Source organism: Bos javanicus, chromosome 10, assembly GCF_032452875.1.
Source record: "Bos javanicus breed banteng chromosome 10, ARS-OSU_banteng_1.0, whole genome shotgun sequence".
NCBI classification, from domain to species: domain Eukaryota; kingdom Metazoa; phylum Chordata; class Mammalia; order Artiodactyla; family Bovidae; genus Bos; species Bos javanicus.
The window spans coordinates 12,034,596-12,057,992 of NC_083877.1; the positions used below are offsets into that span (position 1 = coordinate 12,034,596).

Consider the following 23,397-nt stretch of genomic DNA (forward strand, 5'->3'; position numbering starts at 1 on the left):
CTAAACAAAAACAAGCTCACAGATAAAAGGAACAGATAGTGGTTGCCAGAGGTGGGGGATGGGAGAGGGGGAAATGAATGAAGAGGGTCAACAATATAACCAAAACAGAGATTTAAAAAATAGAAAGGAAAATGAAAGAATCTCCGGAGAGCTTCTTAGAAAAACAAAACAGATTTCTGCGGGCTGCCAAGCTGGACTTTCTGAATCAGATTATCCAGGAGTGGGGCTTTGGACATTTTAACAAATTTCCCAGGGTACTCTCATGGATAGCAGTCAGGTCCAGTCACTCCACTTTCCCTGGGGAAACTTAAGCCCAAACAGGCCTTGAGCCAGTCATCAGCAGAACCAAAATCAGAATTAGGTCCTCTCACCCACAGTTAGATATCCTTTCCACACCAAGACCAGAAACCAGGACCCAAAGAACTACACAATATTTATTTGTTTTAATTATCTTAAAGTTACTAATGCCCATAGTTTAAAGAATCAAATGTAGATCATTTTACAAGGGTTATATGAAAACACGCAGTTCATTGCCTGTGCACCCCATCCGGCCGTCCTCACAAGGAACCACTTTCACCTCTTCAAGCTGCTTCCTCTGATATTGAAGGAAACTGGAATGTCATCCCAAAATATGCCTCTTTGACATAATTCTGCTCGGTTGCATCCAACTGTTTGTGGCCCCACAGACTGTAGCCCACCAGTCTCCTCTGTCCACAGAAATTCTCCAGATAAGAATCCTGGAGCAGGTTGCCATTTCCTTTTCCAGGGGGTCTTCCCAAGCCAGGGATTGAACCTGTGTCTCCTGCGTCTCCTGCATTGTCAGATGGATTCTTTACCACTGAGCCATCTGGGAAACTCTTGACACAACTGAGCTGAAGGCAATTAAGCAGAAGATGCAAGAAAAGTTCTCTCTTCCCTTCCCCGCTTTTCTGCCTTGAGGCAGGATATACATTCTTTTCTGGAGGCAGATTCTTGTCAGCCCAGCAGTGCACCAGGGAACCTGCAAAGAAATCTTACTCCATTCGTTCCCTTCATGTATTTACCTCCCTACAGTTTGCAGTCCTTGGAAGCCTGGAACTGTTTTCCTTTGTCATGTCAATTCTCTACAAATTATTTGTTGAAAATGCTATATAAAGTGAAAGTCACTTAATCGTGTCCAACTCTTTGCAACCCCATGGACTATACAGTCCATGGAATTCTCCAGGCCAGAATACTGGAGTGGGTAGCCTTTCCCTTCTCCAGGGGATCTTCCCCAGCCAGAGTTCTAAACTGCTATCTTGAGTTACTTTTCATTGAAGTTTCTTGGGCACGATGCATGCCACCTGCATTAATACATTTTGGTTTTTCTGTTGTTAATCTGTCTTTTTGTTAAAGAGCCCCTATGAAGTTCTCAGAGGTACAGTTTTGCCTCCTCTACAGTATTTACTCCCACTCTTGGCATCATGTGCATTTTTACAATAAGCATGCACTGCTTTGTTATTTTCATGTAGTCTTCATGATACAGTCAGGAGGGATTGCCAGGTCTGGGGCAGGACCAGGATGCACAGACACTGCTAGGTGCCCTGGGGGTCACTGGGCACAGGCCACCAGCTCCTCCAGGGCTTGCTCGCGGCGGTTGCCATGGACCAGTAGCACTTCCTTGATGCGGTCCTGCTGGAAGCCCATGTCGCTGAACTGCTCCGAGAGGCGCAGGAACTCCCCTGCCTGAGGAAGAGGAGGCAGAGAGGGCATGGGGGGCTCTGGGAGGCTGGGCCTCTGGCCTGGGCAGTCCCCTCCCAAGTACCCACTCTACATACCCCCAGAAAGCCGTGACCCCACAGGCCAGGTGAGCCTGATCCTGGCCAGCACCTATGGTTCTCCTTTATCTCAATGACATGAGGTGACATGGGCTCAAACCTCACTTCCTGTGCCAAGGAAGGAGACCCCAGCCTGGCTGCTGGCCCTCTCTGTCTTGGCTTTACTTCCCCTCTCCCACTCCCTCCTGACTCCCTGTGCTCGTGCCCCGCACTGGGGCAGGAAGAGAAGGCTGCACACTGGTGCCCAGAGGATGCACAGCACAGGATCTCTGTCCAGGGCCCAAACCCTCACACAGCACAGCCTCTGCCTGCCTCCTCTGACCCCACTGCTCAAAACTTCCCTGCCTCTCCCCCGACCCCTTGGCTTCCCTCCCACCCCACCATCCCTCCCACAGCCTCCGGGAAGTCTGCTCTGCTCTGGACAGGTCACATTCACTGGGCGCTCAGGATGTCCCCCTAACTGGGGCCACAGCCTCAAGCCTTCTGGGTTTCCAGGTAAGTGGCAAACTCCCTGAAGAGAGTTCAAGCATTATCATGCTACCTGCCTGGCTCCTGTCTGGGTGTCCGACAAAGAGGAGCCAGTCAATATTTGCTGTGTTGATTCAAGCTATAAAGCTCTGCCCAGGTGGTGTTAGTGGTAAAGAACCCGCCTTGCCAATGCAAGAGATGTAAGACATGCAGGTTCAATCCCTGGATTGGGAAGATCCCCTGGAGGAGTGCATGGCAATCTACTCTAGTGTTCTTGCCTGGAGAATCCCATGCACACAGGAGCCTGGCGGGCTGCAGTCCATGGGGTCACACAGAGTCAGACACGACTGAAGCGGCTTGGCCCAAAGCTCTACTTCCTGTTTCCTCCCCACCCCTTCCCCTTGGGTCCTCTTGCCTTCTCCATGTCTCAGCTCCCTAGGCTGTCTCCTTCTCCCCGGGGGCTCAGCAAGCAGGCTATCTCCTGAGGCCCCCAGGCTGTCTCTGGTGCTGGTCGGCCCCTGCACACCAGGCCTGCATGGGCACCCCACCCACCCTTCGCTGGGGCCCGGGCAGGAGCCCCGCTGACCTGGCTCTCGGAGAACTGGAACATCTCCATGGCCTCATCCACCAGCCCCTCCTCGTAGCCCTGTCGCAGCAGCCGGTCACAGGCGCTAAGGTAGCTGAGAAACTGGGCAGGAAGGGGCACAGAGGGAAGGACAGTAAGAGCAATGCCCAGGACAGCAGGTGTGGTGGAGGAAGCACCCAAGGGCCTCAGGAGGACTGAGCTCAGGGCCAGGCTGACTGGGCAACCAGCCATACACAGCATGGCCCCAGAGATCCATGAGCCAGCAGAGAGGGTCAGAGGCCTCCCTGGGGACAGGTGGACAGCAAAGCCTCACCAACTGTCCAAGCTGGGGGCTGGAGTCCAGGAAGAGAGCTGCCGGGGTGGGTCAAGGTGTTCCCAGAACCTAAGTGGGGAACAGGCCAGGCCTCAAACACGGTGTCTACCCACCATCCACCCAGCCTGCTCACCCTCCCTGGTGAGTACCCACCTGTGTGAGGGTGCCTCCTTTTCCACCCACCCCGTGCACCCCCACCCCGCCTCCAGACACATAATATCTTTGCGATCCAGGACTCCATGGGCCCCACCCCAGAGCAATGTTGCACCAAAGCTGGAAGGAGAGGGGACAGCCAAGCGCCCACAGGGCCGTGCACCTCTTCCAGCCACTCCCTGCTTATTCACCAGGGACTGCTTTTGCCCTCAGGATAAAGTTCTGCCTTCCAACCCCACATTCAAAGACCTACTCGCTCTGTCAGCAGCCTTGGCTGCTTCCCTCGGCACCCTCAGACTCCTGCCCATCCAGCTCCAAGGCCAAGGCCAGCCTCACTCCTCTGCCCTGGGCAGGCTCTCCCTACCCCCATTCCCACCTCCGTCTCCACCAGGTGTCTCCACAGCACCCAAGGCTTCCTGCACCTACAGCTCTGTAACTGCCTACTATCTTCCTCAGCTTTCTCATCCACCAAGTCTCTGTCCCACAGGAGGACATCACTATGTCCCAGCCTCCAGCACGGCAGGCAGGCAGAAGGAGCTCAATAAATGTAAGCTGTGTTTATAAACTAAATTAAGAACTACCTTCCGGGAGCTCACAGCTCCTTGGGGGAGATAAACCAGATACAGGGAAACACGAGTGCCAGGCAAATCAAAGCAGGATTTACAGGGAATTGGTGCCAAATGAAGGCTCCAGATGATTAAAGGACGGGTACGAGTGGAGGAGAAGCAAGTCGGATTTCTGCAGACCTTCGGAATGGAGCAGAAAACAGACCACATAGACTAATGGCTTTCAGACTGTTCTAGCCTGTGAACTGCCCAAGCACCAGGGGGCTTCAACAGTAACAGGGGTAGGTTGCTGTTACTCTGGGAGAACTGGGGGCAAGAGGTAGAGGGAGCCCAGAGCAGGGGCCCTCATCCCAGGAACCTTGCTCTGGGCACATTCTGAAAACCAACCAACTCAGCTCTCCTGGCATAGTTGAGGGAACTGAGGTCCAGGCAGGGTGGACCAGGGTCCCAGGACTAGGGCCCAGATCACCTGTCTTTTGGCCAGTGCCTTGTCCATGGGTCCCGCTGCTAGAGGAGGAACTTTGAGCTGGCTTGCAAGTAGACAGAGTTTCTGAAGGTCTGTTCATCTATAGCAAAAGTTCTCAGCCTCAGTGCCGACTGTAGCTACCTGGGAGCTTTAAAACTGCAGTGCCTCAACAATAAATTCTGGAGAGGGTGTGGAGAAGGTAACCCTCCTACATTGTTGGTGGGAATGTAAATTGGTAGAGACACTATGGAGAACAGTATGGAGATTCCTTAAAAAACTAAAAATAGAGCTACCATATGACACTGCAATCCCATTCTTGGGCATATATCCAGAGAAAAACGTGGTCCAAAAGGATACATGCCCTCCAATGTTCATTGCAGCACTGTTTACAATAGCCGACATGAAAGCAACCTAAATGTCCATTGACAGAGGAATGGATAAAAAAAGATGTGGTACATATATACACTAGAATATTACTCAGCCATTAAAAAGAATGAAATAATGCCATTTGCAGCACCATGGATGGAACTAGAGATTGTCATACAGTGAAGTGAGTTAGAGAGAGAAGGAAAAACATCCTATGACATCCCTTATATGTGAAATCTAAAAAAAAGATGATAACAAATGAACTTACTCACAAAACAGACTCACAGTCTTAGAGTATGAACTTATGATTACTAAAGGGGCAGAAGCATGGAGGAAGTTAGGGAGTTTGGGGATGGTCATACTGATATATTTTAAATGGATAACCAACAAAAACCTACTGTATACTCTTTCCCTCCGAGAAGACAGCGGAGGCAGACTATACAGCCACGGCCAAGATTAAGGCTCAAGACCTTCGCGGCAAGAAGAAGGAGGAGCTGCTGAAACAGCTGGAGGACCTGAAGGTGGAGCTGTCCCAGCTGTGCGTGGCTAAAGTGACAGGCGGCGCGGCTTCCAAACTCTCCAAGATCCGAGTGGTTCGTAAATCCATCGCCCGTGTACTGACCGTCATTAACCAGACTCAGAAAGAGAACCTCAGGAAATTCTATAAGGGCAAGAAGTACAAGCCCCTGGATCTGCAGCCCAAGAAAACACGTGCCATGCGCCGCCGACTCAACAAGCATGAAGAGAACCTGAAGACCAAGAAGCAGCAGCGGCAGGAGCGGCTGTACCCCCTCCGGAAGTACGCAGTCAAGGCTTGAGCATCCAGCTGTCAATAAAACAGACAGACCACTAAAAAAAAAAAAAAAAACCTACTGTATAGCACATGGAATTCTGCTCAATGTTAGGTGGCAGCCTGGATGGGCGGGGATTAGGTGGGAGAATGGATACATGTATATGTACGACTGAGTCCCTTTGCTACCCACCTGAAACTGTCATAACATTGATAATCAGCTATACTCCAATACAAAATAAAAAGTTAACAAAACAAAACAATAGCCACAAAACACTGGTGTCTCAGTATCACTGCCCACACCCAGCTGATGATGGTCATGTCCAAAGGCCCTGACATGACTGGTAGGGGGAAGCCCGGCACTGGGATTTTTACAGCTCTCCAGGTGATTCTTGCATGCAGCCAAGGTTAAGGGTCTCTGACTCAGCCCAACCCAGTAGACCCAAGCCAGGCTGCGTATCAGAACCATCTGCAGATCTTTTAAAATGATAGGCCCCTGGGCCCACTCCAGATCTACTGATCCTGCAGAGTAGGTTCCGAGACTCTGCATTTGTAAGGATTCTGCTGCTTGGTCAGTAACTAGGCCTAGCTCAGGCTCCAGGGTGGGTGAGGATGTCATCTTCAGACCCCAGGATGGGACCCCCAGCAGTCACTGGTCATAAACATATTCTCCTCCATTCTGTGAATGGGGAAAATGAGGCTCAGAGAGGGGCCATGATGTGTCTAGAGTCTAAGGGTAAGCCTGGGTCTGGCCAACGGACCCTTGAAAGTGCCACCCATGCCTGTCCTGCAGGCAGTCAGTGGGCACGTTGATCCTGGGGCAGGAAGGAAGGAGTGATGGACAAAGCTTAGGGTTTGTATTTCTTCCTCTCTCCCTGGTTTTTCCAAGTGCCCTGTCTCCATCACCTGATGTCCACCCTCCTAGACCATCCGCTGTTCATCTCTGACTAAAGACGATTTACTGTAGTATTTGTCTTTCATGGGAGAAGGGCTGTGAACCCAAAAAAGATGTTCAGTTAATGGTGGAACTTCACAGAACAGAGAGGAACACTAACGTGGTCGGGGAGATGAAGATCCAGTGGCCCTCGGGCCCACACCTTAGAGCCTGGCCCCTGACTGCTCACTGGGAGAAGGCCCACCAGGCAGGTGGTCCATCTGTGTCTGGAAACACAGCGTTCCTGATGCGGTGAGATTCTTCCAGCCCACCCAAAGGGAGGCCAATGCGCTGTGCTGCCCCCAGCTAATCTTCAGATCCCCACAGTGATGACCTGAGATCTCAGCCTTGTCACAGGGTCTGGAGGGGTTGGGGAGGCGTGTCAGAGTCCCCACCATGGGCCTGGCCCCTCACGGCGCTTCTGGATGCTTCTTGGCCAAGGTCCTGGCTTTTCAGCAGCAGCTGAATGTGGAGGCAACTTTAAATCTACTCTTAAATCTCAGATCAACCTACGGTGCTGCCCGGAAAGATTTTCACACAGAAAATGAGAGAAAAGCACAGTGTAACAAAATTCAGAACCACACCAGCCTGGCATCCACCCTGCTGCCACCACTGACTAATTATGTGAACCTCCCTGACCTCAGTTTCCTCATCTGCAAAGTGGGAACAGTAAAAGCAACCTTGCAGAAATGAGAAGACCTAAATGAATACTCTCAGATTGAGGGACTGGCACAAAGTTGCTCGGTAAATAGCAGCAGCACCCCTGCCATCTCCTCCATCATGTTAGCCACCATATGTGGGGCTCACCACGTTGAAAGCTTTCCTCTAGGACTGATGAACCGAGTAGAGCGGGAGCAGGAGTGGGTGGGAAAGAGGACCCAGTGCCTTCCCACCTCCTCAACCTGCAGCAGCACATCCTGATCTGGCTCCTGTTTGAGCCACTCTCCCTCTGTCACTCCCTCACCCAGGAGCAGGCAGCTCCAGACCTCAGGGACTCAACATATGGCCACCATCAGTGTCTACAGAGAGGGTCTCCGAGTCCTCTGATGATGGTGGGACAGAGACAGTAGAAAGAAATATGTGCCATTCAATACCTGTGGCTCAGCTTTCCCACCACAAATAACCCTGGTGTGTAGAAAACAATGCAAAATGGGATGCAACATTCAGCTGGGGGAAGGGGTTCAGACGATGATATTCAATGCCCACCTCTTGCCCCTGCTCACAGTCCTTTTATGCCTCCTTTCTGCTGTGGGGTCTTTGAGAAAACTCTCAGGCCAGCCTTCAAGGCACCTTTAATCTTCCCTCTATTCCCTTTCCCTCTATCTCCCACCAGCCCACGTCATATATTCAGTGAGACTGTTGGATCAGGGCCTCCCAAGTCCTTCCTGCTACTACCTCTCAGCTGATACTGTTCCTCCTGCCTGGAAGATCATCCTTCTCTTTTCTTCAAATTCAGGTCTTATCCATCCTTAAAGTCCAGCTCAAGGCTTTATACCTTCATGAAGCCTTTCTCAATTACTGAAACCTCCCCATGGTAGATTAAGAACAGTCATATACTCTTTGCAGCTTTTCCCATCAAGAGGTAGAGTCTATTTTTCTACCCTTTTAATCTGACCTGGTCTATGACATGCTTTGGCCAACAGTATAAGGCAGAAGTGACTATAATTTTAACCTCAAGAGACTTTGCATCTTCCACTCCTGTACTCTTGGGAACAAGTAGGCTAGCTTGCTGGAGACCTGTGGTCCAGTTGACAAGTTTCACCAACCACGGGATTGTGATCAAGGTCATCCTAGACTATTCAGCTCTAGCTGGGTCACCAAACTGTAGCCACACGAGAGACCGGAGGTGAGACCTGCAAAAGAACTTCCTTGCTGACTCCACCCACACTGCCAACCCAGAGACTCATGAGCGAACACATGGTTGCAGTATTAAACCACTGTTGGGGTGACTGTCACATGGCAATAGATAACTGAAACACCCCCAAATCATTCCTGTTCCTTCTGCTCCCAGGCATCTTCTCACCACACCTCTCTTTTGGCAATTCAGGGTTCTCACTCTCCTGCAGGTGTTCTCATATTCTTAGCTTGAATGGGGGGCATCAAGACTTGCTCCCAAAGCAAGAGCAGCTTGGGGTGCTACCTACCCTTGTTATTACTGGTGTCCCCTCTTCTTCCAATAGGAGTGGAGTCCTTAAAAATGGAACCTGGTGTGGTAGACTCTGAGATACCCCTTCCAGATATACCGTCCTTGAAGGTCTTATTGCAGATGGTGGTAGCGGTGGTAGAAACCATCAGCTATCTGTCCCTTCAGGAGCTGCCTTAGCTGCAGAGATCACTTCTCTCAAGTCACCCTCTTTCTACCTCTGGTGACTCATTGAGGCAGAGGTATGAAGGCCTGACCATCTCATCCCCAATTAGGACAACTCAAAGGGCCATATATGCTTCAGAGCTATGGGGTTGGCTGTCACTGGGTCTATAAAGTTCAACCTCTCCCTCTACTCATCCCTGCTTCTGTCCTTTCCCTTCCCTAGAAGTTGTTCCCAAGGGTCTCCTTAATAAATCTCCATATGCCAAACCCCACTGGAGTCTGCTTCCTGGAAACCCAACCCACAACACTGGTTTCCCCATAGCTCCTAGCTGCATCCAAACACCAAGGAAGCGTCCGGCAAATACTTAGGACTAGATTGATGGATGGGTAGATGGAAAGAGAGAGCGATGGATATGGTGTGGATTAACTGTTGAGGGAAGTGGTCAGAGCTGTGCCATCCAATATGGTAGCTGTATGTGGCTATTTAATTTTTAATTTCATTTCATTATCATTAATAACAATTTTCAGTCATACTAGCCACATTCAAGTAACCACATATAGCTAGTGTTTACTATATTGGACAACACAAGAATAAAACATCTCTCCTGTTGCAGAAAGTGCTATTGGGCACCTCTGGAAAGATTTGTGACTGCCCAAAGCTTCAGTCCTACTTTCGGGGCAGAGATTTGGACAGGAGTAGAATATTGAGACTCCCCAAGTAGGCATGGAGGGTCTTGCTAAACTCTCATGGAGATGGTAGCCTTAGGATCTAGAAACTTGATCACAACCCCCAATAATTAAATCAAAGCTGAAATTCTGCCTCCGAAGAAAAACACAAAATAACTTCAAGTTGAAGATAAAAACAATGTGGCCACTGACCCGACTCCAGTTCCACAGCCCCCCAGCTCTGGGTCCCCCACTCACCTGGCTCAGGCTCTGCCGCCCCGTCTTCTGCAGAGCCACGATGGCCCTGTGCAGAGGGTACCCCAGGGCAACCACCGGCCCAATAAGGTCTTGCTCCTCCTGGCTCAGGGCAGACAGCAAGTCAGCAGAATCAGGGTGCGATCTGTGGGCAGCACAAGGCTGGGGCACCCGTCCAGGAGGTGGCAGGCAGGTGTACGGGCTGAGGGACTGAAACAAAGGCAAGCTGCAAGTGTCAGTTACTCTGGAGGTGACACCTGGCTGGGCAAGACATTTTTAAAGGTGCCTTCGCTACAGAGCACAGGGGTTAATATTGTGAGGATCTTGGAGCCCTGCAGACCTGGGTTCAAATCCCAGCTTTCTACTGTTTACTCAGTTTGTTGTTTAGTCGCTTGGTTGTGTCCAACTCTTTGAGACCCCATAGACTGTAGCCCACCAGGCTCCTCTGTCCATGTGATTTCCCAGGCAAGAGTACTGGAGCGGGTTGCCATTTACTTCTCTAAGGGATCTTCCCAACCCAGGGATTGAACCTGAGTCTCCTGCATTGCAGGTGGATTCTTTACCACTAAGCCACCAGGGAAGCCAGATTATTCATGTGTAAAATGGATGCAATCATACCAGATACCTCACAGGGTTGTTACAAGGCTTAAATAAGATGAGGTGAGAAAAGTGACTAGCAAAAGGGTTTGGCATACAGAAACTGCCAGTAGATGATAATATTTATTGCTTAGAACAAGCCTGTGAGAGAAATACAATAGGCTCATTCTATATTTTATAGCTACTGAAGTCAAGGTTCAGAGAAGCTGGCAAATGACCTGACAAACAACACAGTTTGGGGACCTGTACCCTACTCAGAATCAACGCAGGGTTCTCGACCCCATAGCTTAGGGAGCACGGGAGCAGGACTGAGCTTCCTAGCCAGAACTTCCTTCTTGAGTCTGGCTGGACTAGGGCTTGGTTAGGCAAGGCGCAGGATAGGAACTGGGTACAGCTGTGGTGCTGGGGAAACCCACAGAGACCCTGGACTAAGGAGGGTGGCTTGAAGGCATTTCAATAGGTTTGGCTGGCATCATCCCTAGCCTGTTCCCCATGAAGAAGCATCCAACTGCTAACCCTGTCCCCTCCTCCAGCAGGAAAGCCTAGGTGCTGTCCTGGCTCCAGGAGCAGACTGCTTGTGACATGTGAATTCCCTACACGTCCTCATCTTCTCAGCGGTTTCCCTGCCATGGCCTCACCTTAGGATCTACTCTTTACTCCTAGAGTGAAAACCATGCAAGTCTTAGGATTTGAGTCTATGCTTGTGACCTTGAAAAAGATTCTTAGGTGCTCTCTGCCTCAGTTTCCTCCTCTACAGAATATGCGTCCCATCTGCCCCCATCTCTCCCCCACTCCGCTACAGGGTTGTTGCTAAATTTAATTGGGATCAGGGAAGAGCCCTCCTAGCATCAGCAGCTAGCCCGTGATGTGGCTGTGGCCTGTACTGTTTATATAACCTCTTCTCTGTTTGCTGTAAATAACTGTGTGCAGGGTTGCTTTACAGGTAGAGAAGGGATGGCTCAGAGAGGTTCAGTGACTTGCCTAAGTTCACACAGCACTGAGTGGGAAAAGCCAGACTTTGAGTCTGTCTTTTGGACTTACTTTCACCTTGGCCTTATTCTGTTGCATCTCCTGGCCTGACTGTGGAGTTGCTCAGGGGCAGAAAGCTGTGCCTAAATGTCACTTCCTGCTACTAATCTAACCTAACACATCTGTTCCAGACCTAGATTGTATGGAGTCTGACACTTATACAATGTAGACTACTTAAAGGAAAAAGACACAGGAGCATAAACATATGCGTAAAACTGTGCACAAATCCTTGGAAGGGCTTCCAGGCTCAGTGGTGAAGAATGCTCCTGCCAATTGAGGAGCCGCAGGAGACTCAGGTTTGATCCTTGGGTCAGGAAGAGCCCCTGGAGGAGGAAATGGCAACCCACTCCAATATTCCTGTCGGGATTAAACCCACGGACAGAGGAGATTGGCAGGCTACAGTCCGTGCACGCATGCATGCTAAGAGGTGTCCAACTCTTTGCAACCCTATGAACTGTAGCCCGCCAGGCTCCTCTGTCCATGGGATTCTCCAGGCAAGAATACTGGAGCAGGTTGCTATACCTTCTTCCAGGGGATCGTCCGGAACCAGGGATAGAACCCATGTCTCTTACATCTCAGGCGTTTTCTTTACCACTAGCGCCACCTGGGAGGCCCCGGGCTACAGTCCAGGGGGGTCCCAAAGAAGGACGACTGAGCAACTGAGCACACTTGCTCAAAGCCTTGGGAGGAGCTAAGCCAGAAGCTTCAGCTTTACTGGTTTCACTGTGCGTTCACATCTGCTCCCAGTTCTTGGTGCACATCCTTTGTCCTGAAGCCGCCCCAGCCTGCAGCAGCCCTCACCTCCCCCTCAGGACCTGACCCCTCCCACAGGGCAGTGCTGCCGTATCTCACTCTTCCTTGCCAATCTCCTCGTCTCATGCTTTTGACTTTGTCTCTTCCAATCCAGTCTCTTGCAAGAAGTAACTACGCTGTGAATATTCCTTGATTGAACTCACCCAATCCTTGAACAGTGGGAAGCCCTAGATCTGAGCCACATTCATTGATTCAACAGACATTCACTGAGCTCCCCCTGGGGGCCAAGTGTGCTCTGGGTGCTCTGGAAACAAATGCAATCCAATCACTGCCCTAAGAGAAGTCATATTCCATTGGAAGAGACGCATACTGGGTAATTACAATTATCCTAACAGGTGCCCTAATAGAAGCAAAGAAGGAGACACAGCAAGAAACAAGGAAGGGGACCTCGAAGCAGGGAATACTCTAGGCACAGGGCTGCAGGAAGGACAGCATGGTACAGGGCCAGGTGAGAGCTGGTAGGGAGGAGTGTCCAACCAGGCAGGGGACCCAGATGTGGGGGCCTCGCTGCTAAGCTGTGGCCTTGGCCGAGGGGACAGGTTCCTTACCGCAACTGTGGGCTTGTGGCTCCGCAGCGGGGGCATGGCGCCGGCCGTGGAAGGCCGCGGGGGCAGCTTGAGGATGCTGGGGGGCGACGGCTTGGGGCCCAAGGGTGGCGTGCGGGTGCTAGGGAGAGAGGCCTCGGAGACAGGGGACGGCGGGTTCTGCGTGGGAGCACTGAGGGGTGGAGGCGCCGGGCCCAGGGGCGGCGCGGGGCCGGGGCAGAGGCTCAGAGCTCGGTGGCGGAGGCGGTGAAGGAGGCTGCGGGGGTGGGAGGCGAGCCTGCCCTCGGAGAGCCGCCGCCTGGCTCCAGCCAGCTCCGACCTCACGCCGCGCAGCACGTCCAGCGAGCACCGCTGTTGGCCCAGGCGGGGGCTCGCCGCGGAGCTGGGCTGGGGGCTTGGCTCCGGCTCTTCCTCCGCGGCAGACGAGGCTGCTTCCTCATCCTGGTCCTCCTCTTCCTCCTCCTCCTCCTCAGGTTGCTCCTGGGATCCGGCCTCCGGATGTTCAACTGCGGCAGGCACGGGTTCCAGCCCTTGCTCGGGGCTGGCCAGCAAGAGCCAGGCAGGAGGGGCGGAAGCTGCCCCCGGAGCATCGCATTGGACTGGGCAGGGTCCCCGGATGACAGCCTCCACCCAGAAGAGTGTCCTCCTCTCCAGGCTGAAGTCGTGCTGCGGAGACAAGGCCAGGGGAGGCTCTGCCAGGCAAACCAGGGTCTAAGGGCACACTCCTACCTCCTGGCCCCCGGGGAACCTGTTCAGCCAGACTCTCCAGGCCTAGACAGCTTCTGATTCTAAGCCCCAGGCATTCATCGCAGGCCACCCTCACCCTCGGTTTTAGCTAGCATTGGAGTGGATGGCTGTCAATAACAATTTAATAGCAAACTCTGTAGACAGGACAACGTGAGGAATAGGTTAATAGAATGAAAGTCTAAGTCCCTTTGCCACTCAGCATATAATTGAACAACAGTGGCCTAAACAATTTCTCCAGGGGACTTCTCTGGCGGTCGAGATTGAGAATCTGCCTTCCAATGCAGGGGATGAGGGTTAGATCCCTGGTGGGAGAAGTAGGATCCCACGTGCCAGTGGGGGCAACTCAGCCTCTTCACCACAACTCGAGAAGCCAGGGCACCCACAACTACTGAGCCCACAGACTGCAGAGCCTGCGCCACTAGAGAGCCCATGCATGCAGCAAACAGAGAGCCCACACACGACCCAACAAAGACCCAGTGCTGCCAAAAAAAATTTTTTTTTAATTTCAACAAAACTTTTCCTTCACCAAGAAGCTTTCACTTGAGCTCAGCACCATTTGCCACTGAGCAGCTGGCCTTGGAGGCTGGCCCAGACACACAAACCTCTGCATGGAGTAGTACTTGCCCCATCCTATGTGCTGCCTTCGAGCTTACTTGGGGGCCCAGGAAATGTAAAAATCTTCTTTTTTTTTTTTTTTTCCTGAACTCTACTTAGTTGGTCCTAATGTTATTCCCAATTCCAGATTATCAAAAGGAGGCTCAGGAAATTTAGTTTGCTCGAGGTCAGATCAGTGGTGAGTAGATGAGCTGGGATTCCTGTCCATCTGACTGATCAAGCCACCTAAAAACTAAATGTGGAGCCTGCATAAATAATTTAAATTAAGAGTTTATGTGAAGCAAAAATAAAATATTCCCATTAACTACTATTAAAATTAAGAACTGGAAATATAAAACTCCATTAAAAAATATAAATATTCTTAAAAGGCAACTTCAGTGCTCTGTGATGGCCAGGTAAGCCTAGGGGAGTGGGGGTGCGGATGTGGGAGGCAGAAAGGCAGACAGGAACTGCCTTTCCCCTCACCCAACTCCTGACATGACCCTAAGTTAGGGAGAGGAACAGAACTTAGCTGTTCTAAGTGTGGTTCCCCGACTGAGGTCAGGGAGTGTATCTTATTTCTCTCTGTTCTTGGGGCCCAGGGCAGTTCTGGCTCCAAGGGGATATTTGTAAGAGTGTACAGAATAAATGATTAGAAAAAGAGACTGGAGCAAAATGTGTGGGTTGGGAAGGACAGAGGAGGTAAAAAGACCACTTCAGAGCTGAGGAGACCGTCATGGAGGGAAAGAGACTGAGAGATAATGAAACAGACAGTGGAACTTAGGGGATAAAAGGATCCAAAGACCCAATAAAAATACAAGCACTTGCGATTTGTGGAACCTAAGCAAGATGATTCTAAAGTTCATATGAAAAATAAACAAATAATAGCCAAGGGCTTCCATGGTGACTCAGTGGTAAAGAATCCAACTGCCAATGCAGGAGACACAGGTTCGATTCCTGGTCCAGGAAGATCCCACGTGCCATGGAGCAACGAAGCCTGTGCACCACAAACTACTGAGCCCACAAGCCGAAGCTACGGAAGCTTGCACACCCTAGAGCCTGTGCTCTGCAACAAGAGAAGCCGCTGCAATGAGAAGCCTGCCACGGCAACTAGAGAAAAACCTGTACAGCAACGAAGACCCAGTACAGCCCCCCTCCCCCTCAATGCACACCAAAAAAAAAGAATAGCCTAAAAACCTCTGGGGACAAAAAGAGAAATAAAGGGGACTGGCTCTACCAGCTGCTAATATATATTATAAAACCTCAATAATTGAAGTAAGATACTGCACAGAGAGCCTAAAGGTAAAGAACAGAAGGTCCAGAAATGGACGTTATCTGTGGGACTTTAGTAGATAATAAGGTGGCATCTCAAGCAATGGGAAAAAAGAGGGACTGGTCAATAAATGATGTTAGTGGGAAGAAAATAAAGTTGGATCCATTCTCGCATCATACACAAGGGGAAATTCCAAAAGGATCAAAGATTCAGTTATTCGAAATGAAACTTATAAAAGTACTAGCAGAAAAGAGGAGAGAAATCCTTTATAATCTCAAGTAGGGAAAACATTGCTCACTCTGAATTGAAACTGAGAAGCCGTGAAAGTACACACATGCACAAGTGAAAATCTGCATGGCAAATACACCCCACAAGCAAGGCCAAAGGCAAATAACAAACCAGCAGGAAAACAGCACTGATAGCACAGACACAGGAGTGCCTAGAAATAGGTAAGAAAGGACCGACAGCCCAACAGGGAAACAAGCGAAAAGATATGAACAGTCCACAGAAAAGGAACTACAGATGGCTCTTAAACACATGAAAAGCTGCTCAGTCTCACTCACAATAAGAGAAAGGAAAATAAAACTATACTGAGATACCATTTGCCTATCCCTCAGCAAAGATGCAACATCTGATGACTCCTTTGTTGAGAATTGCAGCTAAGGTATAAGCCCATTTGTAGAGTGCTGTGCATGCTAAAGTCACTTCAATTGTGTCCAACTCTTTCTGACCCTCTGGGCCACAGCCCACCAGGCTCCTCTGTCGATGGGATCCTCCAGGCAAGAACACTGGAGTAGGTTGCCATGCAAGATCTCCAGGGGATCTTCCCGACCCAGGGATCGAACCTGCATCTCTTATGTCTCCTGCATTGGCAGGTGGGTTCTTAACCACTAGCAGTGCCACCTGGGAAGCCCTTGTAGGGTGCTGGTTGGATGTTAAACAGTATAACCCTTATGGAGAGCAATTTGGCAATATGATTTAATTCATATAGTCTTTCCCTGCGGCATTGCTTGTAATGGCAAAAGACTGGGAAGAACCTAAGTGTCCATCAAGAGGGGATTCATTCAGTAAAGTACAATATATCCATATAATACAATACCATGCAGTGAAAAACAAACTGAAGAAGCATTCTGTGTATTGATATGGAAAGTCTTCAAATATGTTAAGTGAAAAAAATCCAGAAGAATAATGTATAGAAAATGCTACCTTTGGTGTGAAAAAGGAGGAAATAGCTGTATTTGCTTGTATGTACACATATAAGAATCTATAGAAGAATACATTTTAAAATACAAGTAACAGAAGTTACCAGGGCAGGTGGGGACAGGACAGATAAGGAAGTGTCAATGGAAGGCTTTTTACTCTCTTAAGACAGGCAAACTGCCTGGGAGTCAAACTGACCTCAAACCTTGTTTTTTAAATAAAGTGTTATTGGAACACAGCCGTACTCACTCACTCCTTTATGTAATGTCTATGGCCCTTTCTCCCTACAATAATAGTGTGGAGTGATTGCTACTTTTCACTATCTGGCCCTGTACAGAAAATGTTTGTTGACCCTTGCTCTATACACACACACACACACACACACACACACATATATATATTCTTTCTAAAAAATTTAACTGACAAAAAGGAAATCAACTCTAATTAAAGGAAAACTATGATGAAACAACAAAACACAGACTTGCTGAGGCTCCTCAGGAAAGCAGTAGGTGCAGGATGCGGACGTGGGCTTTAGGGACTGATGCTCATGTTGGAATCCTGGCTGTGCCACTCACAGCCACACGGCCCTGTTGGTCACATGGGTGGGAACTTTGATTTCCTGTGCCTTGGAGAGGGAACACCCACCTGCTACAAGGGTCATAAGAATGAGAGAGAAGAGTGAACCTATGAAGCGCACGTAGCCTGGCCCTGGTACATAGCAGGTGCTCCATGAATGGAAGGTATTTTTTTGTTCTTTTTCAGGCTGCTACAGATTCATCTGGTAATCTAACCACTATCTATAACATTGTTGCTATGGGAAAATGTGTTTCAAGTTCCAAACACTGGGAATAAAGCCCAGTAAACTTGGAAGACTGACCAGGAAAGGCTATAAATCATACGTGGAGTCCCATGCTTCTCTATTTGATAGCTGGCCACAGCAGTAAAATAAATGGAGACTCAGGATGGGAAATAGGCTCAAGGGAGATGAGTGGGTGTGGAGTGCCCACCCTGAGAACAGGAGGCAGGGCCAGGGCCAACATGTGGGCTGGGACACAAGACATAGACTCGGCAGAAGGGTACCTATTCCTGCTTCTAGGAGAAGTAACTTTCAGAATAGCCTCCTCCCAGCTTAGCAGAGAGGGAATAGTTATGCTAGTCTGTCTACCTCCACTGGAGCTTAGTTAAGCAATTTCCTTTTCCCAGTTGGAGAAGCTCACTCGGCCCTTCCAAAAAAAGTCTTGCAAACGCACGCCGGTGGGCTGCCTCTTCTTCCCCAAAGGAGGCTCGCTTGCCCGTGTGCTGTGAACTGGGCTTCCAGGCCTGGGCGAAAAGCGCTTCCTGGAGCTCTCTGCTCAGGGGCTGGTTCCCCTGCACTGAGGCTGTGGGAGGAAGCCCAAACACACAGGGGAAGGCCCGAACCATGTCCACACGTCTCTGCTCTGGAGGAGAGCTCCAGGGAACCTAAGTCTGCCAGGCATTTTCTTGGCCCGCACGAGGAACACTCTGGGTGTGGAGCTGCATCCCCAACCCAGGGGCCCTGGGAGCCTGATTCTCTCCATGCGGCGCTGAGGCTGGGTGGCCAAGCCACAGCTTGGGAATCCATCCAGTGGCTCTTCCCTGCCCTCTGACAGAGCTCTCGTTGCTGGAGGCCTTGGCAGTTTGCACACCACCAGACCCTAAGCCCTCTGCAAGTAGGCTTAGGCCTCAAGGGAAGGCAAGAGCGAGACCAGGCAGGAGCCAGGCAGGTCTCCCACACTCCCGCAGCCTGCTCCCGCCTGGGCAGGAATGCTAGAAGCTAGGAATGTCTTGGAGAGGCTCACCCAGCGCAGAGAAGCATCTCGGCCGTGACTCTGCAGTATCGGGCCTCTGAGCAGATCTGGAGCTAGAGTGAGGGCCCACAGCACAGGTTCTCTGGGGAAAGCAAGAGCTCCTGCCGCACCAAGAGGGGGCCCCTGAACACTGTACTTGGGGCTTTACAAAGCTTATTTCACTTCTGGGTCCTGAGGAACTTAAGTGCACCTGCAGGGGCTGCAGATGAAGTCTCCTGCTCCTATGCTTCCAAGCTACTCAAGCCTCTCTACCTGACCCTCTCCAGGCCTCTCCTTCCTGGACTTGTTTCTCTGCACCTAACTTCCCATAACCCTGTATTTTTTTGCCCTTGAACATTATGCGTCTGATGTCTCTCACTTTCCAATCCTTCTCTGAGCTATCATGAAATGATCTGCAATCAAGATCTAGGTTTTATTTTTTACATAATTTTTAAAATTAATACATTTATTTTTGGCCATGCTGGGTCTCCGTTGCTATGAGCAGGGTTTCTCTAGTGGCAGCAAGTGGGGCTACTCTCTAGTTGTGGTGTGCAGGCTGCTCACTGCGGTGGCTTCTCTTGCTGTGGAGCACAGGCTCTCAGGTGCACACACTTCAGTAGTTGCTGCACATGCGTTCAGTAATTGTGGATCTCAGGCTTAGTTGCCCCATGGCATATGGGATCTTCCTGGACCAGGGATCCAACCAGTTTTCCTTGCATTGCAAGGCAGATTCTTAACCACTGGACCCCAGGGAAGCCCAGGACCTGGGAATTAGTCCCATCATTGCCACTATCTTTGGACAGATCATTTCCCTTTTCTGAGCCTCAGGTTCCTCATGTGCAAAGTGAGTGAGAGCTGAACTAGATCCTCAAATTTTCCTACCAAGTGGCCCACAGACAGTGCTGAATGAACACACAAGATCCCAAGGACTCAGTCCCAAGAGATCCACCACCAGCTCCACAGCTGTTTGCAATCCTTCTCTTTCATTTGTTAAAATTCATGTGGATTTTGCCTTCTACCTCATTATATATCTGTGTTATAATACAAATGCAATAGGTTTCCTCCTAAATCTTCAAATAAATTTGACTCACTTGGAAGTTAAATAATCATGTTTATCCTGAGGGTATGTGATCTCACTGTATACATGAGGGCATACCCCAGTGTGTGAGCCATGGGGCAAGGGGTGCTTCATAGGTGCCCCATGGATAGGTGTACTTTGGGTCTGTGGAATAGTAATCCATTCTGATGTGTCCTGTGTAGCTGTCTGCATTGTAATCTCAAGATAGCATCTTAGCCAAGTGGAGGGATTCTAACAGTGGAATTTTAGACTTGGCAGTAGACTGATAGAGAAGAGAGGAATTGGAATTGGAGTATCCTTGCAAGGACTCTCAGTAACTCCATACAGGCAACCTTCTGGTTATTCTAAATGTAAGATGCACTAAATAGCCCCATGTCCAAGTCTCTAGACTTCTTCATGGAATATCTTTTCCTCTTGGGTTATTTTCACACTTCCTAGAATATATGAGAACAGGAGTGGCTGCCATTTAAAATCAAGGAACAGGGGGCCTCATGAGGCTCAGCATCAGACCCACAGACCAAAGGATGAGAAGACAGACAGAGAGAGGCACTTACCATAGAACCCAGCAAAAGTTCCCTGCAGTCTGGAATACTGAGATCTGGCCCAGGGAGGGGCTCTGTGTCTATCACAAAGCCCTTGGGCACCTTGAAGGGAACATCATCCAGGGCATTCATTCTGTCAGAGGAGTGTGGAGATGGCTGAGCAGGGTTGGAAAGAACAAGTCCCTGAGGACCAGGCCCAGGCCTCAGATGGCTCACTGCTCTCCTGTGTGGTGACTTGGCCGAGTCCCACACAGCCAGGAAGGGAACGGTGAAGTGACTTGTGCTGCATAAGGGAGGAAAAATGAATAAAACCAAGAGCCTTCAAACTGACAGCAACTGATATTTTCATGTTTAAGTCTTGATCTCTAGACCACTGTTTCCCAAAATGTGGTCTACAACACTAATTCTAAAGGGTTTCATCAAGAGTATTCACCCCAGTGGTGAAGAAAAGAGCTCTCAAATTACACAAACTCTTCTGAAAAAGAAGGGGAAAAAAAGGAATATGTCCTAACTTGTTTTGATTTCAGCATTGTCTTAAAACCAAACCTGACAAGAAAATGCGAGGCAGATATTTCATGAACATAAATGCAATAATCTTACCAAAAATAATTGTGGATAGAAAAAATACAACACTTCCAGGTTGAGTTTAATTTCAGGAATGAGAGACCTCTTATTCAGTGGAAATAAAGATAAATATCAATAGAATAAAAATTTTAAAGTGTATAATCATGATGCAGAAAAAGCACTTGATAAAATCAATATCCATTCATGATTTTAAGAAACAATAAACAAACTCTATTTGGCAACTTAAGAATAGAAGGGAATTTCATTAACTTAACAAAGACAGTCTGTAAAACATCTAAAACAAACATCCCACTTAATGGTGAAATAGTAAAAGATTTCCCCAATATTGGAAATGAAATAAAGATGTCCCCTTCATCTCTTCTGCTCAACACTGCCCTGGAGGTACTAGCCTGTGCAAAAAGAGAGGGGGGGTGGGGGAAGTATTAGGATTGGAAATAAAGAAAACTACTTCTAGAAATAGAAAACTATTTCAAGATGACATATTTATATGTAGAAAATCCAAAGGAAGAGTATGTTATGTTGTAGAGCAATTAATACAGTGTGATATTGAGAGTTTACAAAGAGACCAACAGAATAGAAAAGATAGTTTAGAAGCAGATCCACACATATACAGATCCGTGATTTATGACAAAATTGGCCCTGCAGAGCAGTAGGAAAATGAAGGTCTTTTTAAGAAATGGTTCTGGATCAATTGGATATTCTCCAAAAAAAATCTTGACCTCTACCTCATAAACAAAAATCAGTTTCAGGTAGGCTGTAAACCTAAATGTGAAAGGTTAAGAAAAAAACTTGAAGATAAAACAGGAGAATATATTTATGACCTTAGAAAAGGCAAACATTTTGTAAAATGTTACAAAAAAGACTAACCACAAAGGAAATACTGATAAATTGGGTTACATTAAAGTTAAGAACTTCCACTCATCACAGCATTCTGTTAAGAGAGTGAAAAAGCAAATCACATAGAGGAAGAAGATATTTGTAGTACACATATCTGACAAAGGACTCATATCCAAAATATGCAAAAAGTTTCTACAAATCAATAAGAAAAAGATCCCAAAGTGGGCAAGATTTTTAACAGGTACATCACAAAAGAGGACATCAAAATAGCCAATAAACATGACGTTGTTTAACCTCATTAGCCCTCAGGGAACTCCAAAATGAAACAATGAGATATCACTACACACACACACAGAGGAAGAGCTAAAATTTTAAAAAGCCTAACAATATCAAGTGTTGATGATGTTGTGGTACATCTGGAACTCTCAGGCACTGTTGATGAGATAGTCGATTAATATTAGTCAACAATATCTGCTAAGCTGAAATCTAAAAATTAAAAATTCACACATAGCCACTGAGCCATTTGGTTAAGATCAAGTGCAGTATCAGTTTACTAATACAACAGCCAGGGATTTGCTTTTTTACATATTATGGACCACATTAAATGCAGTTGCATTAAAAAAAAAAAAGCAAAATTCATTCATACAGAATTCAATTTCATGACTGCCTATAATATACACTTAAATCTAGACTCCTGACCACAGGAATTTTACAATCAGGGTTTACCAGGGAGTACCTCTGGCTCAATACATCATCCCTATCAGGATGGTTTCGAAGTCCTGCTGTTCCGGGTCACTGGGGTCACCCCCACACACATAGGAGAACATCCCGTGAAGAGGAAGAGTGGATAATCTGAGGGCATAGAGGTCAAAGGAGGCCAGATGGGCAAATCCTTTAATTCCCTCATTTCTGCTGTCTGCCCTCTCTTGTCATTGTCTTACTGTACAGAAGGCTCAAAGGCTTCTCCAGCCCATGTTGGGAAACAGTCTCCCAGCATATTGGGAGTGAGTCTTCATACTATAGGATCAGACAGCTTCCAGTGTGATCACTAAGTAATCTACCCCATCAACCCTTCCTACAGGGGACCTTTGAGATATAAGGAGTTGTAGGGAACACATGAAAGTGAGGAAGCTTTGGCAGTCTCAGGTTTGTTGTTTACATTTTTGGCCATCATTAGAATTTTTAGCTATGGGGAAAGGCCACAGTTCGTTGAGACACAAGTGTGAACTGCGCACCCAATGAGCAAATATAGAGCCCCCCTCCTGCTTCCTTCCCTCCACTCCAACATCTGTATAGTAATGATATTCTCAGCATTATACCTGCTTCTGAAGTTCTTTAAGAGTTTGAGGATTCTGGAAGCACATTTTAAGAGCAGCTGGGACTGTAGTGTAAGACATGATCTAGTTAGACCATATTATAAAATGACAGTCACTCTGCTAAATACAAAATAAGAGGCACAGATGATTAAGTGATGACATTCTTCAGAGGAAGGGGAGTATTCCAGTCCTTATGGGGATTGGGGAAACTTCAGGAAGATAGGACTTGATCTGGACCCTAGAGGGTGGGAGAAAAGCCTGTGGAGCAGGGAGAAGGTGAGGTAGAGAGAGAACATAACTCCAGGGAGTAAATAGCTTAAGCCAGGGAACAGAGGCAGGGCAGAGTGAGACAAGCTGCTTGAGTCAAGTATATGGTTTGTGTTGAGAAGCAGTCTGCAGTAAGACTGAAGGGGTGCACTGAGGTGGAGACGGGGAGGGTGCTGAACTTGAACTGAGTACTAACACCATTCAGTAAGCAGTGGAGAAAGCCCTGAAGAGATCTGAAGAGGTGGAGTGAGGGTGGGGAAAGGGGGATAATAGGAAAGCCAATCTATGCATGCTCTGACAAACTGCATAACCCAGGACCTTTCTAACATCAGTTCATGGGTCTGTGCCCACGTGGCTGTTTCTGAGCCTGGGGCTAGGGGCTGGGTGATAGGGATTGTAGTAATTGATCTACATGGAGCCCCAGCAATGATATTAGTAGTATAGGTCTCCACTATACTCTCAAAATGACTTCACCCTTGCACACAGCTTCAATAATCTA

At 48.6% G+C, this 23,397-nt stretch overlaps 2 protein-coding genes across 2 annotated transcripts; one reads left to right on the forward strand and one right to left on the reverse strand.

Annotated features, from left to right (window-relative positions):
* Positions 1-414: 414 nt before the first annotated feature.
* Positions 415-20,203, reverse strand: UBAP1L (ubiquitin associated protein 1 like). The gene is made up of 5 exons (XM_061430089.1): positions 19,906-20,203; positions 12,655-13,317; positions 9,671-9,877; positions 2,851-2,952; positions 415-1,704 (listed from the first exon to the last, which is right to left on the reverse strand). The coding sequence occupies exons 1-5, from the start codon at positions 20,023-20,025 to the stop codon at positions 1,570-1,572; spliced, it is 1,227 nt and encodes a 408-aa protein (XP_061286073.1). The 5' UTR covers positions 20,026-20,203; the 3' UTR covers positions 415-1,569.
* LOC133255454 (large ribosomal subunit protein uL29-like) lies at positions 5,104-5,582 on the forward strand (the record flags this gene model as incomplete). Its single annotated transcript, XM_061429874.1, has 1 exon — positions 5,104-5,582. A coding segment is annotated over one exon (429 nt), but the record flags the coding sequence as incomplete, so codon positions are not given.
* Positions 20,204-23,397: the final 3,194 nt, after the last annotated feature.